This window comes from Pipra filicauda, unplaced genomic scaffold (assembly GCF_003945595.2).
Source record: "Pipra filicauda isolate LSUMZ 115617 unplaced genomic scaffold, ASM394559v2 scaffold583_size265894_pilon, whole genome shotgun sequence".
Lineage (NCBI taxonomy): Eukaryota > Metazoa > Chordata > Aves > Passeriformes > Pipridae > Pipra > Pipra filicauda.
The window spans coordinates 23,508-37,515 of NW_024104735.1; the positions used below are offsets into that span (position 1 = coordinate 23,508).

Below are 14,008 nucleotides of genomic sequence, written 5' to 3' on the forward strand. Positions count from 1 at the left end.
GCGGGCGGTCTGAGCGCTCCCCTTTCTGTTTCCCTCTCCGGGCGGCTGATAACGGCGGCTCGGGTGTGAGCTTTTGTTTTGGGTGTTTGTGCGGCGATTTCTTTTGTATTCGCTTCACGTGTGTCTTCATTGTTGTTGTTATTGGTATTATTATTATTTTGTTTGTTTGTTTGTTTGTTTGTTTGTTTGACCTGGACGTTTTTCGACTGGGGAGCTTTCGCGTCCCCGTTACCTCAGCGGTGCGGTGGGATAAAGGTGGGGGGAAGGCTTTCCTGATCGCGTAATTTTCAGTGAAAGTAGGAAATTCTGTCGGTACGGCGGAAGAGGCGCTCCAGCACGGGCTTATCCAAAGGCAGATGTTCTACCCAGCTCCTGAAGGAGGGAGCAATCGGAAAAGGTGAATGCTTCTGCCGGCACCTGCGTAGTTGCTCCATGGAGGAGTTTGAACTTGCTTACGGAGCTTTCTGTCAGGAGTGTGATCGGAGAGATGATTTTGGTCACTGGGGACTCTCAGGGGCAGCTGATGGGTAATGGAAAACCTTTACGTTATAGACAATAGTTTTCACCTTCTGTTGTCTTCGGACATGTGGGGTTTTTTATGACATAGAGGAAGAATGAAAGTTTATAGCGTTGGGTGTCAGATCAGTATGTATATCAGCATAGTGAAGTCATTGGTAGTGTTGGGCGCTCCATCTTCCATCACGTGTCACTATTTGTGTGCTTGTATGGCGTCTTGAACTTGGAGACAACAATTAGTTTATCTTGTGTGATGAGACCAGTCCTCTCATCCTGTTGTCCCAGTCGCATGATCCAAGGACTTGAAAAAAATTGAGAGATGTAGTGGGTGCTGAGAAAACCTTTTCATAGAGACATTTAGCAAGTTTCTAGTATATGAGAAGCTTGCAAAGTCTGTGGTTTTGTAGCTCCCAAGTGTTCATAAACATAAATTCATAGAAATGGGGGAAAGGACTCAGACTTTTTATTTTCAGAATTAACAGTACGTATCAGGTACTGTACATATTTTCCACTAATGCAGCTGCTTCACTACTCTTTCTGACTTTAAAACCAAAGTTCCTAAGCTATTTTAAAACTTTCCTTATACTTGTAAATTATGTTCCCGTTCTTACTTGACTTCTCCCCCCTCTTCCTTTTTCACATGGAAGGAACATGGATGTCAAGAGTAGAAATTATTTGCTTATGAATCGTCAAGCATTGGAAAAAGACATCAAGACTTCTTATATTATGGATCGTATGATTTCTGACGAAGTGCTAACATTACAGGAGGAAGAGAGAGTGAAACAGCAGGTAGAGTCATCTTTCACTGTTCTTTATCTTCCTAGTGTAGTCACATGCTTTACCATCCTTCTTAAAAATAGTAATTTCTGTCTATCTAATTCCTGGATTCATCAAATGAATCCAGCACACAGTTTTTATTGCACTTCATAAGGTCAAGTTAAGGGCTTGGTCAAGTTAAAGGCTGTTTCTCTAACTGTAAATAATCTATAATTGACAGAGTTTGACAGAGTTATAGATTATATGACTTCTAAGGTCTCTTAGTTTTGTATAATACATCTTTTAATGTTTGGATTTTTTTCTAGAATACACAGAAGGAGCGAGCAGCCATGCTAATAAACATTATTCTTACAAAAGATAATAATTCATATAGATCCTTTTATAATGCACTGCTTCATGAAGGGTACAGAGATCTAGCTGCACTTCTTCAGGATGGCATCCCTGCTGTCTCATCTGGTAACAGAAAGAGTTCAATGGATGGAATGACTTCATATGGTCAGTGTAACTACAGCGATCCCTGTGCTTGAACGTAAAGACAAGTTGCCTTGTGGAGTTTTGGAAATCTTACTCAGATAATGAAAGTTTACCAGTGTAATATGCTACTCCATATGGCCACAAAGTGGACAGATAAAGTGTACATTTTCTTTCCCGCTATGCTATCTCAGCTTAAATCAGTGGAAGTCTTGCTTGGACCACGGTGCTGTGCTGTTAAGTGCCAAGTAAAAGCCTTACACAGCATCCTTTTTTTCTGCTGCATCCATAGGGTGGTAACTTTTTGCTGAGAAAGTGACTTGGTTGTTGGTATAGTAATGTTGAGCTCCTGCGTTGGCCACAGTTTCCACTGGAGCTGTTAATTATCTTTTAACTTCTAGGGATTGATGTAACTAGCTTGCCTCATGTGGTCGTTAATTGGAATACTGTTGTAGGTAGGGGGCTTTTAAGTAATTTATTTCTAAAAAGCAATATTTTTTCAGTCTTTCATGTTGTGAGTCCAGCAGTTTTTAGAGCATTTTTATGGGACATGAGGTGGGGAGGGAGCCCGCTAGTTATTTTGGGCGAGCAGTTGTTTGGTTGGGTTTGAAGAGGCATCGCATTTAGAATTCACTTTTTATTTTCATGTTTCTTGTTTCTAACTTTAGTGAAGACAGTTCTCTGCGAAGGAGGCGTACCACAGAGACCAGTTGTGTTTGTCACTCGACCGAAACTGGTAGATGCTATTAAAAAGAAACTGTACTGCTTGGGAAGTGATCCAGGCTGGGTCACAGTTTATGGAATGGCAGGCTGTGGGAAGACTGTTTTAACAGCAGAAGCTTTAAGGGATCATCAGCTCTTGGAAGGTACTTTTAGAAAAACATCTATATTTTAATAAAAATTACTGCAAGTATACACGTTTTGGATATATATGGTGCAGTATCGTATGTCATCTTGAACATGATTCAGGTTTCTAAATTCCTTAGTTGCTTCTGGAATATTTGCTTACAACATACAAGTTTCATGACCGGTTAGTGCTCTGGGACCACTAAGTATTTTACTAGTTTATGCAAAAATGTTTTGAATAGCTTTTCACCTTAGAATCTGCTTTGGTTTATGATAGTAGATGCATCCTTAATTAACTTGAAATTGTTATTTCTGTTAATGAAAAATAATATATGTAGTTATATTCCTTTTGGGCATTGGTGATAAAGTCCTTAGACTCCTCTTTTAAAAAATCTTGCTCTGACTTTTGCATAAATTTTAACAATGGCAGGCATTTGTGGAATGCTTACAGTAGTATCACCTTAGCTTAAAGCAGATCATAAATGAAACTATTTAATGGTATTTTTCTTATTTTATTTATTTTTCCCTGCATAGTACACTAGGAGGAGAAAGTAGGACTTGCACATTAAAAAATCATGATGTAGGGATAGATACCACAGCATCTGCTGCTACAGCTGACTCTTCTAGGTGTCTTCTGATGACTGTTTTGGGATCATTTTTACATCCCAAACTCTGAACTTCTGCAGTAATACAGGGCTAAAACTATAAATACTAAGTTAGACTACAGAAGGGGTTGTTGAGGGACAGGCAGGAAGACATGTACAAAGGAGGGACAGCAGTATCAGTGGTGGTGTGAAATTTCTGTGGGAATTTGCCCTACAGAGCCTGTTCCTTTAAAAATAAACAATAGTGATCTTGTAGAATCATCCTTTGGTGTTAATACTAGAGTTGCAAGGATGGCTTGCAATAGACTTTAGAGGTTTATATTTTAATTAATGTTGAGTTCTCGATTGCTATTGTAAGCTGCTATTAAATATTTCTGATGTTAAATGTATAGCGCAATTAATATTGCTTTTCTTGTTAGATTACTTTCCAGGAGGAGTTCACTGGATCTCTGTTGGAAAACAAGACAAAGCAGGGCTCCTAATAAAACTTCAGAATCTCTGTAGTAGATTAGAACATGACTTGACGCTTTCACAAAGGTCACCACTTAACATTGAGGAGGCTAAAGATCGTCTTCGTTTGCTGATGTTGCGCAAATATCCCAGGTGATGTCAGTAAAATCAAACACTATTCTTTTAAAACTTTGCAGAGTAACTTCGATCTAATAATCTAAGATGTCTGTGTTGTAGTTACGTGTCTCTGTGATGTGTATTTTTTTTTAACCAACTTCCTAACTTAAACTAATTAGGCTTCTGCTAACAAAATACGTTAACCGACTGTGCAGGAGTCATATTTGCTTGAAAAAGTATTAGTTATTGAATAATGAAAGTTGGGAACAAACCGTTGGAAATAAGAATTGCTCTAACTTTCATTGTTCTCACTGTGTGCATATAGTGCTTTACTGATATGTGAGGATCATACAGCAGAAAAAAAGGATGTGTATCACTGCAGAAATATTTTCCTTTCCAGAACAGCTGATGTCTAAAAAGTGTTTGGCCTAGAGGTACTAAAGTGAAAGCAGGTTTTCATGATGTGATCACTTACCACCGAGAAAGCAGTTTCTTTCAAACTTCAGGGAAAGTGGCCTGATTTAATTAAGCAGCATCTCAGTCATTGCACAGCTTTTTTCATCTTCGAGCAATAGTTTTTTTTTACTTTTGGGGATTTCATTAGTCTCTGGGAAAATCTGTACTAAAGTAAACAAACCTGCACCTCAGTGAGATATCTTGGGAATAATACTCCAATCTTGTAGATGGAGTAGATCTTTATAGATGACATAGAGTAGAATACTGGCATTTCTGTACAGAAAAAAAAAGCTTTTTCTTGTGAAGAAAAGATGTGAAAAATATCACCAGGTCTTCCACAAGAAATCTTTCTTTTTTTTTTTTTCCTTGTGGAAATCTTATAGGAAAAGTTCAAACTGCACTTTCAGCTGAAAGTACACTTTTTCATCAAATATGTGAAGTGGTTGTTTTAATTGACACATTTCCATTGTTATTTCTTGTTTATTAACAAACAAACCAAAACTCCTGAATACAGAAGAATTTGGATGTTTAATTTGTGCACAACATCACAGTGGGCATGGGAGGAAGTAGAAGGAAATGTACTGGGGAGTGAAGTTCATAAGGTGCAAGTGTGTTGAAAACCAAGCTTCACTCTTTCTGCATCTGGTGGAGGAGCTTGCTCTGCACTGTAATTCTCTTCGGTGACAAAAAGTCACTTTAACTATTTCTGGATTCAAATAGTCAACCCAGGATATCTCTTGGGAATAAAGTACTAGGCAAAGGATTCACATTGTGAATCCATTATGTTTCTTGGGATTAAAGAATTAGTCAAATGAAGAAATTGAAACTATGATATACTTTAAAGTAAGAAATTACAGAATTTAATCTCCTGTCATTATTACCACAGGGGTTTGTGTTTGTCTGCTTAGGGTGTTTTTTTTGTTTGCTTTGGTTTTTCTTTGTTTATTTTCTTTTTTTAAATAATCCTAATTAGGATTTAAGATTTGTTGGTGTGGTTGGAGGAGAAAATCGCTGGTGCCAAAATATTGGGAGGACTTTGAAGTGTTCAGATTAATTAAAAACATAAAATCAGGCCAGCATGAAATTCGTGCCACCCGGCATATTTTCAAGTGTGAAAGTGCCACAAAATGAGTCATTTATGGCTGTGACGGTATTCTTTGATTTATCAAAAGGATATTAATAGAGGAGTTGTATAAAAATGAGATGGGGTATCCAAGACTTAAATGCAACTTTCAAAATGGGGTATGATGTGTATGCATTTCTCTAAGAAAGATCAGATCCTTATTTATAAGCTTCGATGGCATAAGCACCATTTAGCTGAACAAAAATGCGGAAGTCTTGGCACGCCTCAGTGGGAATTGGACGACTTAACCAATAACTAGTGTAGCAGAAAATTCCAGAAAAAAAAAGGCAGTAAGTATAAACAATTTGTAAGATTAGATTTCAATAATTAACCTCACTGAATGCAAATAACTGGCATTTCTTTTCATACGTCTACTTTTGACTTTTTGCTCTCTTGGAACAAACCTTTTAAAATCGACTTTCAGTAACTTCTTTGTCATATATAGGCAGGTGTAGGGAAATCTACTATAAATTATTTTGGTGAAATTCGATGTATTAACCTGCAAATGTGGCTAGCCAGAGGATTTGAATGTGTAGTCACTATAAAATGTTGTTTCTGTAAAAATAGCCTCATCATCCAAGACAATTCCTTCACAAGAGGTTCTTTCCAAAGATACAAGAATAAAACTGAAAACTCTTGAGTCAAAAGGAAACTGAAATGCTTTCTCCCACAAAACTTATCACTAGCCTGTGTCAAGCAGAGTTGTTATCTAGTCCTGTACAACTCTTTTCTGCCTGGTGACTTGAAAAACAGAGTAAATATTTCTATTTTTCCTGGCATCTCTTAATGGAAATATTTCTCAAAACGTTATTGTTTGCACTTCAGGTGTAGCTATAAAATAATAAATGGTAAAAACTTACTTTTTGAAATATCTGCATTCAGCTTCTTGTACAGTGCTTAATCACAGAATCATCAAGGTTAAGAGAGACCTTCAAGATCATCTAATCCAACCATCAACCCAGCACCACTATAATGACCCATAAACCTTATCCCCAAGTGCCACATTCAGATGCTTCTTGAACACTTTCGGAGACAATAACTCAACCACTTCCTTGGGCAACTTATTCCGATGCCTAACCACCCTTTCAGTGAATTTTTTTTTTCTAATATCTAATCTGAACCTCCCCTAGTGCAATAGAAGGCCATTTCCTCTTGTCTTTCCACTTGAGGCAAGGAGAAGAGGCTGACCCCTACCTCACGAAAACCTCCTTTTAGGTTATAGAGAGCAATAAGGTTTCTCCCTGAGCCTCCTTTTCTCCAAACTAAACAACCCCAGTTCCTTCAGCTGCTCCTCATAGGATCTATTTTTTAGGCCCTTTACCAGCTTCATTACCCTCCTCTGGACATGCTCTGAAGATATTTTATGTATTAATGTAAAAAAAAATTGTGCAGTGATACATTGTAAATTCTGAAAATGTTCTTTCATTACTAAAATGCAATACTTTATTTTAGCACTAGTAGTTGATATGTAATCTGCAATATTTCTTCTTGCACTAGATCTCTTTTGGTCCTGGATGACATTTGGGATTCCTGGGTACTAAAAGCATTCGATAATCAATGTCAGGTTCTTATCACCAGCAGGGACAGGAGCGTAACAGATGCTGTGGCTGGTAAGGAACAGTTTCCTCTTCTGCACCACAGATTTTGTGTATATGTGTGTTTACAATTTGTTCTTGTGAACTTTTAAAAGAATCTAGTAGAATCTCTGTTGGTCAATTTGTGGCGAAGTTTTAGAATTCTGCTCTGTAAGACTTTATGCTGTTTGTGAAGTAAGAGTTATATGTTATCCTGAAAGTTAAATGTTTGCATTGAAGAGTGCAGTGATTCTCAACAGGATAAATTAACCTCTGTGACAATGATGTTGTTAACCTGATTATCTCTACACTGTTGAGTAGTCACTGCCCATAAGGCATTTGTAATTATTATAGTCTTTTTTTTGTTTTGCTGATGCAAACTGATTCTGATAAGTAGAATTTATACTCTTCTTAGTGTTAAGCCTATAAAATACTATGCAAAAAATCACGAACCAGGTCCTTTGCTCCCAGTTTTACTTGGAAAATTCCTTCAATTTCCATGGGATTTTTTACATTCTTTTAACTTTTGTCCATGTTTCTGTGTCTAGGCAATAAATTTGAGGTTCATGTGGAGAGTGGACTAGCACATGAGAAAGGACTGGAGATTTTATCCCTATTTGTGAATATGAAAATATCAGAACTGCCAGAACAAGCTAACTCCCTTGTAAGAGAATGCAAAGGTATACTGGTCGCTCTTCAACATATCATTTATCACTGAATGGATTTTTTTCTTCTAGATTTAGACTTACAAACAGAAGAGGGAACATCCTTTAATATTGTATACCTTAAGTAAAACACAAGTGCTTGTCAAATGTTTTTTGGGTTTTTTTAAGCAAAATAGGATTGTCCCATGTTGATTTTCAAGTATTTTTCTTCAGCGTATTTTCCTCGTGCGCTACAACTGCACTTAACTTTCGTGAGTTTGCAGATGTCTACATGGATTACACGTTCTGCTTGTCCTCCACAACTCAAGAATTTGATCAATGTGTTGGGAAAATTACCTGATTTACTCAATGACTTGACTGTCGGCTCGTGTTCCTTGAAAAGCTCTAAAATTGATTTAATCTTTTCCTTCAGGTTCTCCTCTTGTGATATCCTTGATAGGTGCATTATTACGAGACTTCCCTAGTCGTTGGGAATACTATCTCAGACAGCTGCAGAATAAACAGTTTAAAAGAATAAGAAAATCTTCTTCTTATGATTACGAAGCCCTTGATGAAGCAATGTCCATAAGTGTTGAGCAACTAAATGACAATTACAAAGACTACTATAGAGACCTCTCTATTCTCCCAAAAGATGTTAAAGTACCTACTAAGGTAATAATAGCAGAAATCTTGTCAGTTTTAGTGAGATACAAGCAACAACTTTAAAGAATTCATAAAATTTACAATTGTCATGTGTAACTTGTGTTGTGTGTAACTTAATAGTAATTGCTAGATTAGGTAGATTTGGTCCATTACTGTATCATGACTTGTATTGTTAGTAGTGAAACTAAAAAAATCATAACTGAATAAATGTATTCATAATGTTTAATGTGCATTCCGCATATGGCTCTTTAAGTAGGTTTAAAATGGAAGGTTTAAAAACTGTTAAGTGAAATTTGTCTCCTTTAACAAAAAGATATGATCACTGTAAATCAGCGCAAATAGACAAAAGACAGGATAACTTGTAGTATCTGCCCTGTGGTTTGGTATGAAAGAATTGGTGATTTATTGAATTGATTACTATTTGTAATATGTCTGTATTTGTTAGTATACACTTTTTTGTCAGTTAATTGGTAGCCTTTTATGATATTCATAAGTCATATTATGACTTAGTTCTCATTCTTTTCTCTGTTACTGTGTTAATATCTTTTAGGTTCTCTGTATTCTTTGGGATATGGAAACTGAAGAAGTTGAAGATATACTGCAGGAATTTGTTAACAAATCACTCTTGTTCTGTGATCGTAATGGGAAGTCATTCCATTATTATTTACACGATCTTCAACTTGACTTTCTCACAGAGAAGAATCGCAACCAACTTCAGGTAGCATATTAATGAATCTGCTTACTTTTAACTTTACTCTTCAAAGCTGGGTATTCTTCAGAAAATGTTGTGTTGTCAAATGATATCCCGAGTAGTTTCATAGAATAGTCCGTGATGCAGTTTAGCTTAATGCTGATTAATTACAAATACTTATTTTCAGCTTGAAACTATGGAATGATTTCATGATGGTTCCCTTTGGACCTAGGAGAGTAAACTGAGAGAAGACTGTATCCATTATTTCTCTATCAGATGATTCCAGCAGGAGATGTAATGTGCCACTGCTGATTCCAAAGTCATAAAGACCCTACCAGAAGAGGAGGTTCTTTCTTTAATGCAGAAAAGTGCTTTTTTACTTCCTTTTTTCAATTTAAGGCAATACCTGCAGGGAGAGGACATATAAATTGGGACCAGAAAATTTCGGTTCTGAAGGACAAAGCAGAAAGAGTAAATATGAAGAAAAAGCAAGGTTTTAGCCTTGCTTCAGAGCGACGTATATAAGGGTCCTTTTTTGTTAGCTACCCACATTTAATGTGAAGAGAGATTTGATAGCTATTATCAATCTGAGAAGGAAGGTTAACAGCTTTCTTTTCTGCCTTTTAATATCCAGAGAATGTTTCTGGAGAAGTCTTAAGGAGTAAATTAGGTAGGGCCTACAATTTGGAAAGGTAAGCTTTTTTTATTTCATTTCTTGACATATTGTGATTGAGAAATGATATTATTCCTTAATACTATTTAAAATATAATCTTAATAATACTTATAATTCCTTAATACTGAAACTAACCCATATGTTGGTAAAGATTTAACTGAAACTATGTTTTTCTTCACATTACAGGAGCTACATAGAAACATAGTAAATCAGTACAAGAAATATTACAAACTGAAGATGCCTGTTCCATCCCAAGAGGACTGCATGTACTGGTATAACTTCCTAGCATATCATATGGCTGGTGCCAACATGCAGCAGGTGGGTTCTGTCAAGTGTCCTCTGTTTCCCTTTTTAACCCACTCTTACCTCTGCTTTTCCCTCTAGGCCTTTTCCCACTTCAGCCTCTCTTCCCTTAGGCCTTTGTGCATCTAGATGAATACTCAGCATAGAGTCTTTAGGAGACCTACTGATAATCACTGTCCATTACAAAACCTGTTTTATTTCTACCCTTTGTATCTTGTCTTTTCGTTTGAGAAGATTTCTTATTTTATATATTAATAGCTTGTATTTTCTTTTTCCTATTTTAAGAAGCTTTGATAAGAGATCTTCTCTAAACCTTTTTGAAAACCTAAGCTCGCTTTATTGTATGACAATACAAGTAAATTGATTCAGTCAGAGAATTTTATCAATTAGTTACCTTTTTCTTCGGAAGTCTTGTTAGTTTTTTTCCTCTTACGTCATGCGGATTTGCATGTAAAAATTCATTAGCTGATTTCAATAGCCAAAAAAAAATGCATCAAGAGGTAGATGGGCAAATCTCTTGTTCCCAAGATTGCCTTGGCACCTTTAAAAAACTTTGTCATTTTGCTACCTACTGTACTGTAGATATTCAGCTAGAATAAGATGCGAATCATGCAGAAGTATTAAAAATTCAGTAGTCTCACTTGAATTTGAGTCTCAAATGCATTGAATAGCATTTCATACTGGTTGCTGATTGCTTTATTTCACATGTACTCAAACCTTTTCAGTTGAACTTCTTTCGAGATGGTTCATCTGACTCATCATATAATACACTTTGTGGATTTATATCTTACTAGAACCTTCATAATTAGTGTGGGCTACAAATCTTGTTTTTCTGGATCATATTTATTTAATTATCTTAATTTCTTTAACTTCAGTGTGTTTTAAAAATGTTTTTATTAGCAGCCTTTCTACATTTTGTAGAATTAGCTTCTCAGAGTTCTTTAGCCTGGCTCATTATGACTGTATGCTTCCTAGAGTTTGCATTCTATGTACCGCTTATTTCTCATTATTTAGGCATGGTTTCAATTTGTTAGGAGGCTAATAAAGCTGGGAGGTATTATTTTCCTTTGTTTAACCATGATAATATTTTAATCCTTGTGGTATTTACTGTCTTTAAATTGAAATATACTTAAAGCCTGTGCAGTGTTGTCTCTAAGCAGTTTTTCTGATTCGAACAAGTATGTTTTTTTAAAAGAAAGACTTTTTTAAGTACATTAATAGCAAGAGGAGGTCTAAAGGAAACATTGGGCCAATACTTGTTGAAGATGGTCATCTAACTAATAGGGATAAAGTGTAAGCATTCAATGTTGGTTTTTTTTTTGCCTCAATCTTTAATAATACTGACAGACTTTGGGCTGCCCAGCCCCCTGGGTTGGAGGAACATGAGTCTGGGTACAGTGACTTTTCGTTTGTGGACACTGAGGTTGTAAGTGACTGGCTGTATCAGCTGAATATTCACAAGTCCACAGTGCCTGATCTGATACAACCAAGAGCACAAAGGATGTTATGGCAAGACTCCTCCTGATCATCTGCCAATGGTTTTATGAGTCTGGGGAGGTCCCAGTCTGAGGGGCAACCTTGCTGCTCTCAACAGCTTCCTGAGCAGGGGAAGTGCAGAGGAAGGTTCTGAGCTCTTACTCTCTGGTACCCAGTGATAGGAACTGAGGGAATGGTGCAAAGCTGCACCTGGGGAGGGTTAGACTGGACATTAGGAAGCATTTCTTTACCAAGAGGGTGGTCAAATACTGGAACAGGCTTCCTAAAGAGGTGGGCAATGCCCCAGGCCTGTCAGTGTTTGAGTCATTTGGACAATGCCCTTAATAACATGCTTTAGCTATCAGTCAGGCAGTTAGACTAGATGATCATAGTAAGTCCCTACCGACTGAAATTTTCTATTCTATTCTAATAATTCCATTTGCAGTTTCAGATCACCTTTTTAAGTAGTCTTCTCATTTTTAAGTGAAATGCAGCTATAACAGATTTTCTGCTTTTGTTCAAATTCAGCTTCTCTTAGGAAGATCAACAATCACTATTAGCAATGATCTTTACTAGATTGGACTAGAAGAAGCTTTTTCAGAGTTGTATCTTAAACCAGGTTTTGTGTGCTACAAGTCAAGAATTGCTTTGTACTCGCATTCCTTCTCTGAGTAGCTGTATCAAAGAGCAGTCCTTTGCATTAAAATAACAAACTTAGCCTTCTATAACCCAGAATTTTCATACCTGATTAAATAAGATGTCTCTTGTTTTCAACTAGAGACAGTTATACCAGAGCATATTAAATACCTCATGTATTTCCTGTCCTTTTCTTTTTCCCCTGAGTAGATTCTATTGTGAAACTTATGTTCTGAACTTAAATTTATATTTCTTGTAGGAGCTCCGTGATCTTATGTTTTCTTTAGATTGGATTAAAGCTAAAACAGAATTAGTAGGGCCTGCTCATCTGATTCATGAATATGTAGAATATAGTTCAGTCCTGGATCAAAAGGTATGATACTAAAAGGTAAATGATCAGTCTGTTCCAAATATATTTCTCTATTTTGTAATTGCATTTTGTTGGATATATGTATATATGTCAGGTGTATAGAAAGGTTAAAAAACTGAAGCACAAAACCAATACTAAATTATATTTTAACTTGGAGAAGATAAAAAAGAAGGAAACTTTCAGTTTCAGTTTTAACTTCAGTGTGTAAGTGATTGGCCATGGAACTCAGTAACCAAAGTGATCAATACCTAATGGTGGGTACGTAAGGTACTCTGCTTTTGAGGAGGTGTAGAATTATGTTAGCCACTTGGAATAGTCTTTGTGATATTTCACACTGACTGCTTCTTGAATAAATCGTTGTTGCCAATATTCTTTATTTGAAAAATAAGGAGATTATGCTTTCCTGAGTAGGATAATGAAATATTTCAGTCTATTGTATGTACTTGCTAATAGAACTAAATATAAAAATAGAGCTAAGTGCTTCTGTGAGAGTATTTACTGTGTAGAAATTTAAAAAGGCAAAGGGCACTTAGGAAATAAATACTAAGATAAATCTATGTTATCAAATATTATCTGCTTTGTACTTAGGATAGCACAGTTCGTGAGAACTTCCAGGAATTTCTCTCTTTAAATGGGCACCTTCTTGGACGGCAACCATTTCCTGACATTATACAGCTGGGTCTTTGCCAACCAGAGACATCAGAGGTATATCAACAAGCCAAGCTACATGCTCAAAGAGAAACAGGAACTTTTTATTTGGAGTGGATGTAAGTAGATGCAGTCCATCTGCTGTGCTGATCCCTTGATCCAAGGAAATCATTTGATGTACAACTAAATACAACATATGGCTAATAAAAGGACCTTTGTAACAACTGATAAGGTTTCTTTTCTGGGGAAAGAAAGTGAAATAATTTTCAAGAACCCTGGATATGTAGGGCCACAAATTAGTAATAATTACACAGAAATAAATATAGTAATATATTTACATCTGAATTCAATTATTGTTCTTTTAAATAACTATACAAAGATGAAAACATGATACTTTGAAACTTTTTAAATGCTTTTTTTAATAGTTAGAATTGTAGTGCAAGTGTTGGGTATGTTACAGCATGTTTTTTGGTTTTATAGTGAAATGTACAGCTAAAGAAAGGAGAGCATTTGTGCTAACTTGCAAAGTTTTTGAAAATAGTGAGGTGGGAAATACTTTATAATCTCTACGCAATCTTGAAATTTCCCCTATTTAAATAATTCTTTGCTGTTATTGTGGTTTTGGAAGTATATTTAAGGAAAAAATATACATATCTAAACATTTTACCAGCATTGTCCAATAGTCATCTGACCATGTAACTCTCTTAGATTCTTCTGTTTGATGTTTCTCTTCTGATATTTGTAGTACTTGGTGGTCACAAAACAGAGTGACTCTGTATCAAGCAATTATAGTAATAGCCTGGCAGGTTAGTCTTTTCTTTGAATACTTGGTTATTTAATTTAGCACAGCTAGCAGAATTCTAAGAAAACTGCTTGGAAGATGCACAGTTCAGAAGAACTGATCCCCAGTCAGTTTAAGGTTTTCACCTTGGATATGGGAGACATGCTGAACATGACTGAAATCAACA

At 36.1% G+C, this 14,008-nt stretch overlaps 1 protein-coding gene across 5 annotated transcripts in view; it reads left to right on the plus strand.

Annotated features, from left to right (window-relative positions):
* Positions 1 to 14,008, plus strand: part of APAF1 (apoptotic peptidase activating factor 1) — a 33,010-nt gene that overhangs the window by 313 nt on the left and 18,689 nt on the right. For 2 of the 5 annotated variants that reach the window (XM_039387709.1, XM_027732248.2), the window contains exons 1-12: positions 31 to 397; positions 1,164 to 1,305; positions 1,599 to 1,788; positions 2,433 to 2,630; positions 3,635 to 3,818; positions 6,859 to 6,971; positions 7,484 to 7,615; positions 8,013 to 8,251; positions 8,793 to 8,960; positions 9,794 to 9,925; positions 12,282 to 12,395; positions 12,981 to 13,159. In XM_039387709.1, coding sequence (XP_039243643.1) covers positions 357 to 397; positions 1,164 to 1,305; positions 1,599 to 1,788; positions 2,433 to 2,630; positions 3,635 to 3,818; positions 6,859 to 6,971; positions 7,484 to 7,615; positions 8,013 to 8,251; positions 8,793 to 8,960; positions 9,794 to 9,925; positions 12,282 to 12,395; positions 12,981 to 13,159 — 1,832 coding nt within the window. In that variant the 5' untranslated portion in view covers positions 31 to 356. Of the gene's footprint in view, positions 1 to 30; positions 398 to 1,163; positions 1,306 to 1,598; positions 1,789 to 2,432; positions 2,631 to 3,634; positions 3,819 to 6,858; positions 6,972 to 7,483; positions 7,616 to 8,012; positions 8,252 to 8,792; positions 8,961 to 9,793; positions 9,926 to 12,281; positions 12,411 to 12,980; positions 13,160 to 14,008 lie in introns of those variants that run through there. The other 3 variants (XM_039387708.1, XM_027732250.2, XM_027732245.2) reach the window with 3 other exon arrangements.